We start from the raw sequence: 11,946 nt of genomic DNA on the forward strand, positions 1-11,946 counted from the left end.
TAAGATGGTTCGCCTTACCTTGTAACGTCCTGTTAGAGCAAATTTGGAAATGCAATTTGGCATGTACCCTAATTGCAAATGGATTTCTCGTATCATGATATTCTATCTGTGTACTTAAGGGGAGTAGGTGAAGTATTAATTTAAAAAGGCTGAATCACACTTTGTGCCCTCAAACGAAACAAGTATACTTCTTGTGTACTAAAGTTGCGCCCCTTTGCTTTTAATGAATTTGCATTACTTATTAAAAAAAATTTTTAAAAAATAAAAAACTATTCAAGGTTGTTGTTTTCCTGGATTTGTAGTGAATGGTTCATTAATGATTTTGCAAAGTTGTATGAGAAGGAGACTTGACAAAAAAACAGGGGCCTTTTCTGCAATAACCCAAAAACAAAGTGGTTCCTGTGTAAGTGAAGCTGGGGGGAAGAAGGTGATACATTTTTGTCAGAACATGTTTCCTGCCACTGAGTGGTAGTAGTTTTTGATAAGTTATTAAAGATGCCAAGGAGGCACACCCAAGTAATATCATACTAGAACTGGTAGAAATTAAAGTATGGTTTTAGTTACTTTTGAGCTCCTTACTGGCTATTTGTATGTTGCTGGAATGACCTCTATGGTTTTCAGTGTAGCTGCCTCTCATGTCAGTGGTTTTATTGACTTCAGGAAACTGGACTTGGACTTGAGCATCACTTGCATCGTGGGCGTGCACTGGCAGCTTTCAACCATCTTCTTGCTGCTAGAGTTCAAAAATTGAAATCAGAAGGGCAAGTTGGCGCTTCAGTACAAGGACAAAGTAATGTTCAATCAGATGTGCAAACATTTCTTGCACCTTTAACACAAAGTGAAGAGTCTCTTCTTGCATCTGTAAGTCTTAATTTTCTTGTCATTTACATTTATACTTGAAATGAATGAGAATACTTTTGTTTGACTTATTCAGATGGAACCTAAAACTCCCAACTCACTTCTCTTTTCAGGTCATGCCCCTTGCTGTTATGCATTTTGAGGATTCTGTGTTGGTGGCGTCATGTGCTTTTCTCCTGGAGCTTTGTGGTTTATCTGCCAGCATGCTTGGCATAGACATTGCTGCCTTGAGACGGATATCTTCCTTTTACAAGTCCTCGGAAATCAATGAGAATCTTAGACAACGTTCACCGAAGGGTTCTGCATTCCATGCAGTATCTCATGAAAGTGATATAGCGGAGTCTCTTGCTCGAGCTCTGGCCGATGACTATCTGCACCAGGATGGTGTTACCATTACTAAGCCAAAGGGAATTCCAAATTCATTTACTAGCAAACGTCCTTCACGAGCTCTCATGCTTGTCCTACAGCATTTGGAAAAGGCTAGTCTGCCAATGATGGTTGATGGAAATACATGTGGGTCTTGGCTATTAAGTGGCATTGGTAATGGAATTGAGTTAAGATCTCAACAGAAAACTGCAAGCCAGCATTGGAATTTAGTTACAGTTTTTTGTCGGATGCATCAGCTACCCTTGAGCACGAAATACCTTGCTGTATTAGCAAGAGACAATGACTGGGTATGTCTCTTTTTATTTTTTATTGTTATTTTTAATATTTCTAGATTATGAATTAACTCTTCTTCAACTTTGAATCTTATGTTTCCGTTTTCATATGTAAGGTTGGATTTTTATCTGAAGCCCAGGTTGGAGGATACCCTTATGACACTGTTGTTCAAGTTGTAAGTACTTACTTTCATTTTATAAATATTGCAAATATTTCAAGTTAAAACAGTGCCATTTATATCCCCTTACGAAATATGTGTTTCAGGCATCAAAGGAGTTTGGTGATCCACGTCTCAGAATTCATATATTAACAGTTTTGAGAGGCATGCAGTCAAGGAAAAAAACTAGCCCTTCATCATATTCAGATACTACAGACAAAGGGGGTGAAACTTTCTTTTCAGATGACAACATATGTATCCCAGTTGAACTCTTTAGAATTTTAGCCGAGTGTGAGAAGCAGAAAAATCCTGGAGAGGCCCTTTTGATGAAAGCAAGGGACTTGTCCTGGTCTATTCTGGCCATGATTGCATCTTGCTTTCCTGATGTTTCTCCATTATCCTGCTTAACTGTTTGGCTGGAAATTACTGCTGCAAGGTTACTGTCAAATATTTCCAGATTACTCAGCTTCCTAGAATATATTTCATCTTTGTATCTGAGATTTTGTCCTAGTAAAGTTATACCCCATAATGTGTGCATTTAAGTCCACAGATTCCCAAATCATCTATGCATACTTCCAAGGTTAAGATCTGATTGCAGCTATGTTCTGTACAGGGAAACATCGTCCATTAAGGTGAATGATATTGCGTCTCAGATTGCAGATCATGTTGGAGCAGCCGTGGAAGCCATTAATTCTCTGCCAGCAGGTGATAGAGCCCTTACATTTCATTACAACCGATGCAATCCAAAACGCAGGCGGCTTGTGGAGGCCAAATCAGTTGATCCGGTGGCTGCCCCAACATCAGATCTTTCAAGTACTTCTATGAGTGCAACAATATTTGTTGCCCAAGGCATTATTGCTGAAGAGGAAAGAAAAGTGCAACTTGGTCAACATATCAAAGTTTCAGGTGATTTTGATGAAGGGCCTGTTTCTCTTTCCAAGATGGTTGCAGTGCTATGCGAACAACACTTGTTCCTGCCCTTGCTAAGGGCGTTTGAAATGTTCCTTCCATCATGTTCACTGCTACCTTTCATCCGTGCTCTTCAGGTTTGTGAGAAAGCTTAAAACCCAGCTTTTTCATTCATCTATTGGTTCTTTTGGTTGGATAGAACTACTCTCTCTTTATTATGATCTTGAATGTGTCAGATGCAATGTTGATCATCTTCCCAGCAGAAGCAGAGTCCCAAAATGTTTTGATATTTTTTCAACTTATCACCTCTTTTTGAAATATGCTACTCCATGAGCCCTGTAGCAAAGGAGTACTAGCTCAAATGAGGCACTTCTTTCATTGGAAGTGTAGAAAAGATATGATCCTAATCATTTTTCACCTACTGCTTTCCAGCAGCTACAGATAATTAAAGTCAGGTGCCTTACCCCTCGAAGGCACCTCTTTTTTGTTACATGTGCATCCTCTTCTTATTCTTCTTAGAGGCATAGGTTCTATTCCAGTCATTGCTATTTAGTGTGGATCATGCTCAAATGAAGCACTTTTTTTTTTTTTTTTAAATAAGTAATTCAATCATATTAAAGCACTAAGGGGTGCAACCGAAATATACAAGGAGTATACAAGAGAAACACCCACTAGGGAAATGATGAGGAACACAAATCCAGAAATTCTACAAAGTTAGCAAAGCAAAAGCCATTGATAGAACCATCCGCCCATAGATAGTTTTGAGCAATATTTGTGTTCTCTCCAAATCCACCACATCACGCAGCCATCCTCCAAGGCTCTAAATTATGGTGAATACCAAACTAGCCACTCAAACTAGTGAATAACTCCACCACCTGATTGTACATTAACCACCCTACCCCGAAAAGATGGAGAACTAAAACCCACAATTCTCTTGCAACTCCACAATGGAGAAAAAGATAATCAATGGATTCTCCACTATTCTTGCACAAGCAACACCAGTTCATCACTATTACGTGCCTATTTCTTACATTATCCTAGATCAAAATTCTCCCTAAAGCTGCTGTCTAGACAAAGAAAGACACTCTTATAAGTGCCTTATTTTTCAATATGCTCTTCCAAGGGAAAGAAATACTAGTAAAGGGATTAAGCGCATGATAAAAAGATTTGATTTTGAAAGTTTGCCTTTTAGAGGGGATCCAACAGGTCTTATCCTCGCCGCCTCTATTTAACCTGATAAAGTATAAGAGATGGAAGAAAGAGGTGATCATCTCTATCTCCCAATCATGCATGGATCTGATGAAAGGTTATATTTCACAGATAGGTATCATTCGCAACCAACAAATGGTTTGCCTCTAAGTCCTCCTTCAAATAGGCAATATCATACAATGTTGGGAAAGCTTCCTTCAGGGTCCGATCTCCACACCATACATCATGCCAAAACTGAATCTTAAGCTCATCTCCCACCTCATATCTCACAAATTTGGAAAAATCCCCCCATCCCCTCCTAATGTTTTGCCACACCCCCATCCCATAGGACCCATACACTGCATTGGAGCACCACCCTCCCCACACGCTCTCATATTTAGCTTCCTCCACCAATCTCCGTAAAGCCTCCCTCTCCATGCCATAACTCCAAATCCATATACCCAGGAGAGTTCAGTTAAACAGAATTAGGTTCTTATCCCCCAAACCTCCTGAGGACATTAGAGTACAAATCTTGGACCAACTAACTAAATGAAATTTAAACTCATCACCTACTCCGCCCCATAGGAAATCCCGTTGAATTTTCTCGATATGATTAGCAACACCAACTAGGATGGGGAAAGGGACAGAAAATAGGTAGACAAATTGGAGAGAGTGCTTTTAATGAGAGTAATCCTACAACCTTTTGACAGATAAAGCTGCTTCCAACCCACCAAACGACGTTCTATCTTTTCAATTATGTCATCCCAAATAGATTTTGCCTTAAACAGAGCTCCCAACGGCAGGCCCAGGTGCCTTACCCCTCCCAAGGCACCTCTGTTTGGTTGCACGTGCATCATCAACTTATCATACTTCTTAGAGGCAGGAGATAGGTTCTATTCCAGTCATCGCTTTTTAGTCTGGATTACTAAGATCAGTGTCCAATGGGAGACTAAATATCGACCTCCACATGCATTATTATAGGGGGAATTTACCTAAGAGTAATGCTAGAAGTCACTCTTATGTTACTCCAAGAATGATGGGGCTTCTGAAACCACCTTTAGCTTTGTGATTGATTATTATTAAATTTTGATCAAATGGTGATTTTGAAAGCCACCTTCAAGAGTGACTTCTAAAATTACACTTTACCTTAGAGTGCAATAAGTAGATAGATTTTAACTAAGTAAGCAAAAATATTAAATTGTAGTTGCTTTTTGCTAGTAACCCACAATGTATATTAGCATTTACTTAACTGTGAATTACTACTGAGGGAAGACTAGGAATGCTATTTTTTTTGGTATGAACAGGACCCCCCGCGGGGGGGGGTGGGGGGCTTCAATTATCTATCATATGTTTTGTGGAATGCCCCACATTGACCAATCTTTTAATTTATCATTAAAGTGGTATTAGCATGTGTCAGGTGAGTCTTTTTGAACAAAATGTCTATATTGACTTGTTTAAACTATACATTTTTTGACAGTTTTTCGTTTGATATTCAATATGAGTTTAGCAGGATCATTTCATATAGGAATTGATCCTTTTTTCTCCCTAGGCATTTTCACAAATGCGCCTTTCTGAAGCTTCAGCACATTTGGGTTCTTTTTCTTCCCGAATTAAGGAAGAACCTGCATATCTACTGGCAAATATAGGAAGAGAAGGGCAGGTTGGGACTTCGTGGATTAGCTCCACCTCCATAAAAGCTGCCGATGCTGTGCTTTCAACTTGTCCATCTCCTTATGAGAAAAGATGCTTACTACAACTTCTTGCTTCTACTGACTTTGGTGACGGGGGATGTGCGGCAACATACTATCGACGACTTTATTGGAAAATTAATTTAGCAGAGCCTTCATTACGCAAAGATGATGGTCTACACCTTGGGACCGAGACTTTAGATGATGCTTCACTTTTAACAGCACTAGAAGAGAATGGGCATTGGGAGCAAGCACGCAACTGGGCCAAGCAGTTGGAGGCCAGTGGGGGATCTTGGAAATCTTCTGTTCATCATGTTACTGAAACCCAGGTACTATTTACAATTACATTCCTGCCTGCTTGGGTTGTAAAGCATGCTTTCCGCCTTGTTTAACTTTTTGGATTTTGTTTATCTTCCCTGATTTGGGGAAGGATCTCTTATTTAGGAGCTTAAAAGTTTTCAGTAATTTCCCATTCACATCTTAAGTACTATATGATACCTGTTATTCTACAAGAGTCCCCCTGCTATCTCAATTTGTCTTCATCTTGTTATTTTGTAGTATGATGTTTGTGGTGCTGTGATTTGTATTCTGAGGTACAGCAACCAAGTGACGTGTTACAACATGGACATAGGGTGTGGTATTTGGAAACTCCTGATAATTTAGACATTGGGGCACAAGAATGCATGTCTGTCTGTGTGCTTTTTATCTTAAGCAAATATGTTTGCATCTTTTTTTTTCCGGTGTTGTTTGTATCTTTTGTTTGTGGGTGTGTGTTTGTTCAAAGAACAGTAATATTAAAGGAATTATGAAAATAAATTATTTCATATAAGGTTGTTGAGAAAATCTTAGCATTCTCACATTTGTGCACCTTTATATATAGTGGTCATATTTGATCATCTCCAGCTATATCTCTCTTCAATTTTAGGCTGAATCTATGGTAGCCGAATGGAAGGAGTTTCTTTGGGATGTCCCAGAAGAGAGAATTGCATTATGGGGCCACTGCCAGACGCTGTTCATTAGATATTCCTTCCCTGCTTTACAGGTAGCTTTGCTAGTGCCAGTCTTTGACCAAAGCTGTTTTTCTGGTGACTTGCATATTTGTTGACATGATCCTGCTGTCATATGGCTTGTAGGCTGGATTATTTTTCCTTAAACATGCAGAAGCTGTGGAGAAAGATCTCCCTGCGAGGGAGCTTCATGAATTATTGTTGCTTTCTCTACAATGGTTGAGCGGGATGATAACCATGTCCAATCCGTATGTTATTTATCCAGATTTACTTGCTGCTTCAAATCTTGATTTTACATAATCTTTTCTGACCTCTGTGATAAATTTTATCAGAGTCTATCCATTGCATCATCTGCGGGAAATTGAGACTAAAGTATGGCTCTTGGCTGTAGAATCAGAAGCTCAGGTGAAGAGTGAAGGAGAATTTAATTTAACCAGTTCCACTTGGGACTCTGTTAAAATTAGCTCCAGTATTATTGACCGGACTGCGAGTATGATAACTAAAATGGACAATCATATGAATACAATGAAGAATAGAACTCTAGAGAAAAATGATGCAAGGGAAAATAACCTGACACATCACAAGAACCAAGTATCGGATGCCAGCTTTCCAACCACAGCAGGGGGAAGTACAAAGACAAAACGGAGGGCCAAAGGCTATATGCCACTAAGAAGGCCATTAACAGACTCGCTGGATAAAAACATTGATCCTGACGATGGATTTGGTCCTCTTAAATTTGGCAATGATTTGCCGTTGCAAGAAGAGAACATTAAAATGGAAATGTCCTTTTCGAGGTGGGAGGAAAGGGTTGGACCTGCAGAGCTGGAGAAAGCAGTTCTTTCTTTATTGGAGTTTGGACAAATAACAGCTGCCAAGCAACTCCAACATAAGCTGTCTCCGGCACAAGTACCTTCTGAATTTGTACTTGTGGATGCTGCTTTAAAGCTTGCTGCTATGTCAACTCCTAGTAGTGAAGCATCCATATCAATGCTTGATGAGGAAGTGCGTTCTGTTATTAAGTCATATAATATTCCTACTGACCAGCATAAGGTCAACACGCTGCAGGTTATTGTCCAAATTTCTGTGTTTGTGTCTGTTTCCTGTTTTCATTGTGTCATTTCCTTCTTTGAGATTTTGTTGTGCATACTTTGTGTATGCTAGGTTGCCTTGGTGATGGGCTACATGTTGTTTGTTCCCCCTTTTCCCCTAATGGTCATCTATTGTGTTCGTTTCTCAATGTCTGCAAGATCATCATATTAATCCAGTATTAAATATGCAAATATAGGTTTTGGAGAGTTTGGCAACCATTTTAACTGAAGGTAGTGGACATGGACTGTGTAAGAGAATAATAGCAGTTCTGAAAGCTGCGAATGTCTTGGGGCTTTTATTTTCAGAGGCATTTGATAAGCAACCAATTGAATTACTACAGCTTCTTTCTCTTAAAGCACAAGAGTCATTTGAGGAGGCAAATCTCCTAGTGCAAACTCATTCTATGCCAGCCACGAGTATTGCCCAGATTCTCGCAGAATCATTTCTGAAGGTTTGGACACTTTTCTCTGTGAATTTCATTTACATTGGCATGTTGCTGCTCAAAGAAATATTCTAGGTTCTTGGTATTGCTCTAGTGGTGGGTAAAAGTCATAAATTTAGGTGGACAAATGAGTGAGAACATGCCTACTAGGCCTTTATTTATTTATTTTTTTTTTTTATATATAGGTAATCAAGAAATTTTATAGAAAACATAGGCGCCCCTAAGCTTACAGGAAGTATATAAAAGGGACGCCAAAAAAAAAACAAAGAAAAGCAAGAAAACCCCAAACACCAAACATCCCAACAGAAACCAGCCCACAAACCCTAAACAAGATTACATCACAGCAATGCCTTTATTTTAGATGGGATGTTATGGTCAATCCTGAAATTTTCTGGGTATGCTCTATGTTGGCTACTCTGGCTGGGCGAGAAATTGGTTGGTATATTCCAAGGTCCATTTTTTAACTTTATTTAAACAATATCTGTCCAAGCTTTATTTTCCCCAGGTGAATGTGGTCACAAAATAATTTCTCTAAGTTTTTTGAGGCTGGAGGAGAGGAGCTGTTAGTTGACATTTTGAATTGCTGATATTGCATTATCTATACATTCTCCAGGGCCTATTGGCTGCACATCGTGGGGGATATATGGATGCTCAAAAGGAGGAAGGGCCTGCCCCCTTGCTGTGGAGATTTTCAGACTTCCTGAAGTGGGCAGAGCTCTGTCCTTCCGAACCAGAAATTGGCCATGCATTGATGCGTTTGGTGATTACTGGACAAGAGATACCGCATGCTTGCGAGGTATTATTATTATAATGACACATTGATATTATTATCCTTTGTGCCAAATATGATTAAAGTCTATGTACATTAATAACAAACTAAATTAGATAGGTTTGTGGAAATATTATGACAAGAATGATGATAAGTATTATATGTTGTTATCATCATCATTATCACTGTTATTGCTGTTTCTGTTATTATCATCATCACCATGAATATTAACTTCATATTCTTGAAAACAATTCATGTAGCGTGTCCTATGTAGTAATCAGTCTTTGTTAAGCATTTTTGGTTTATTGATTCTGCACCAGGCATCATTATTATCATCATAACTTTGACTGTTCATGATGTATTTCTGTAAGCTCACTAGTGTTATAACCAGCAACGTAATAACTCTAGGTAAAATGGCATCTTATCCACTTGCAACAACAGAGTGGAGGATGAAGTTGTGGGTTTAAGACCCAACGGGTGTGTAACTCACCTATACAAGTGTTATAACCAGCAAGATTGAACACTAAGTTAAAAAGGATTAAAAAGGAGGAAAAAAAATACGGAAAAACTTTATTATTTATATTTCCTCTTTTGCCCTTTGGGGAACCGTGTTTTCAGGTTGAGCTTCTTATCCTGTCTCACCACTTCTACAAGTTGTCAGCTTGCCTTGATGGAGTTGATGTTCTTGTAGCCCTTGCTGCAACCAGGGTTGAAGCTTATGTCTCCGAGGGTGATTTTTCGTGTTTGGCTCGCCTGATAACTGGAGTTGGAAACTTCCATGCCCTCAATTTCATTCTTGGAATTCTTATAGAAAATGGTCAACTGGATCTTCTTCTTCAGAAATATTCAGCTGCTGCAGATACAAACACGGGCACAGCTGAGGCTGTCAGGGGATTTCGAATGGCTGTTTTGACATCATTGAAGCAGTTTAACCCCAATGACCTTGATGCGCTTGCGATGGTATGCATATGCATTCATGATTTCACTACACACCCTATGAATGATTTTGTTTGTCAAAGCTTGTAAAGAAGTTGTACACTTAATTATCTTGTTTATTGAGATACGGGAGCAGCTTTTGGTAAGTACTACTCGGATTTGGCACAGACATGCATCTATCCTGGTTATCAAGTAAGATTACCAGCCAGATGGATGGATGGATGGATGGATAGAGGGAGGGAGGTAGGGAGGGAGGGTCTATAATTACAACCAACCTCAACATAGTCCTTACAGGATCAATTTTTCTGATTTGGTCCTAATATGTTTTAGTGCTGCAGTTCTATCAATCTATCATGGTGTTTACATGTTTAAGCAAAAGTTGATTACGTGACTTTTTTTGTGTCAAAGTGGATGGTCAGAACTTGATGTGACATGATGGTTAGACTGAATATGAAAAATGGGTTTCCCATGTGCATGTTTTCGGAGGGGACTTGGCACACATGCATGTTATGTGCTGCACATCCCCATTAACCACCATGCCATGTTAGTTTCTGAGAGTCAACTTTGACACATTTCAGGACACATGTTCAACTTCCATTCAAATACACTAAATCTTGTGATGGATGGGATTTCATTGAACCAAAATAAATTGAAACAATTAGTACATTTAGGACCAAAGTGAAATTGATTGCAGTGGTAGGGACTAAGATAGTTGGTAGGCGTACATTTTCGAGGTTGATTTTCTTCTCGAAAATGTTAAACCAAAGTTGAACATGTGGTATATTTCTAACCTCTAGGACAGCTTGAATAATGGGTTAATAAAAAAGGAAACTTAATGGTGTCTGTTTGTCAAATTTCATAAAGCAAAGTTCTCCAGTAATATGTCATCATTTCCTTTATTCCTTTTCACAGGTCTACAATCATTTTGATATGAAGCATGAAACAGCTGCTCTTTTAGAGTCACGGGCACAGCAGTCTTCTGGGCAGTGGCTCCACCGTTATGACAGGGATCAGAATGAGGATCTGTTAGATTCCATGCGCTATTACATTGAAGCTGCTGAAGTTCATTCTTCGATTGACGCTGGCAACAAAACACGCAAAGCTTGTGCTCAGGCTTCCCTTGTGTCCCTCCAAATTCGAATGCCAGATCTCCAGTGGCTTGATCTAAATGAAACCAATGCCAGACGAGCCCTAGTCGAGCAGTCCCGTTTTCAAGAGGCCCTAATTGTCGCTGAAGCATATGGTCTTAACCAGCCAAGCGAGTGGGCTTTGGTTCTCTGGAATCAAATGCTCAAACCAGAACTATTGGAAGAGTTCATAGCCGAATTTGTGGCTGTGCTTCCTCTACAGTCCTCGATGCTTGGTGATCTTGCAAGATTTTATCGGGCAGAGGTTGCAGCCAGAGGAGACCAGTCCCAATTCTCAGTTTGGCTAACTGGAGGAGGATTGCCTGCCGAATGGGCTAAATATTTGTGGAGATCCTTTAGATGCTTGTTGAAGAGAACTAGGGATTTGAGGTTGCGGTTGCAGTTGGCCACTGTGGCAACTGGATTTGGCGATGTGATTGATGCATGCATGAAGGCATTGGACAAGGTCCCCGACAATGCGGGGCCGCTTGTTCTGAGGAAAGGCCATGGCGGGGCTTACCTCCCACTAATGTGAATCAAATGTCAATGGCAACAAGTTTGATTACAATTTTCATCTTGTGATGGTGATAACAAAATGGCGGCAACTTTAATGTCCCTCGCTATCTCTTTTGGTGAACTAGGGGCAGGATTCTTAATTTGAGGAATGGTGGTATGGAAAAGACAATCCAAAAAGAAAAAGAAAAAGAAAAAAGGAAATTGAAGAAGGTTATATGAAGATTGGGGATAGTTATAGAGATTAGTTTTAAATTCTTTTTCAGGTTCATTGGACCAGTCAGAAGCAGAGAGCAGTGAAGAAAATATGTAGGTTAGATCAGTTAGTCAATGCTAGCAAAGTCTTTGTAAAATCATATATTGTTTTTGGCCCTGTTCTTTTCTTTCTTTTTCTTTTTTTCTTTCATTTTTTGATTGGTAATTTGAGGCCAGTTGTATATCCTGAATGATTATCGACAAACAAGTGCTTCAATTTTGTGAGAAATGTATAATTTGTTCATATTCTTTTTCAATGTAAAGCTCTCGTGCTCTTTCTTTTCTTCTTTGGGAATTTTTTTTTTTTTTTTTTTAAGATCTTCTTTGGGATTTGTTTTCTTCATTTTA

At 39.3% G+C, this 11,946-nt stretch overlaps 1 protein-coding gene across 2 annotated transcripts in view; it reads left to right on the forward strand.

The window, feature by feature from the left end:
• The window catches only part of LOC132165971 (spatacsin carboxy-terminus protein), a 42,810-nt gene extending 30,928 nt beyond the window's left edge, over nucleotides 1-11,882 (forward strand). For both annotated transcript variants that reach the window (XM_059576692.2, XM_059576693.2), the window contains 13 exons: nucleotides 661-861; nucleotides 972-1,532; nucleotides 1,634-1,693; nucleotides 1,783-2,111; nucleotides 2,289-2,721; nucleotides 5,322-5,789; nucleotides 6,386-6,502; nucleotides 6,594-6,715; nucleotides 6,800-7,532; nucleotides 7,753-8,007; nucleotides 8,612-8,794; nucleotides 9,386-9,727; nucleotides 10,616-11,882. In XM_059576692.2, the coding sequence (XP_059432675.2) occupies nucleotides 661-861; nucleotides 972-1,532; nucleotides 1,634-1,693; nucleotides 1,783-2,111; nucleotides 2,289-2,721; nucleotides 5,322-5,789; nucleotides 6,386-6,502; nucleotides 6,594-6,715; nucleotides 6,800-7,532; nucleotides 7,753-8,007; nucleotides 8,612-8,794; nucleotides 9,386-9,727; nucleotides 10,616-11,365 (4,554 nt within the window). In that variant the 3' untranslated portion in view covers nucleotides 11,366-11,882. The remainder of the gene's footprint in view (nucleotides 1-660; nucleotides 862-971; nucleotides 1,533-1,633; nucleotides 1,694-1,782; nucleotides 2,112-2,288; nucleotides 2,722-5,321; nucleotides 5,790-6,385; nucleotides 6,503-6,593; nucleotides 6,716-6,799; nucleotides 7,533-7,752; nucleotides 8,008-8,611; nucleotides 8,795-9,385; nucleotides 9,728-10,615) is intronic.
• Nucleotides 11,883-11,946: the final 64 nt, after the last annotated feature.

The sequence above is a fragment of the Corylus avellana genome, chromosome 11 (assembly GCF_965113065.1).
Source record: "Corylus avellana chromosome 11, dhCorAvel1.hap1.2, whole genome shotgun sequence".
Taxonomy (NCBI): domain Eukaryota; kingdom Viridiplantae; phylum Streptophyta; class Magnoliopsida; order Fagales; family Betulaceae; genus Corylus; species Corylus avellana.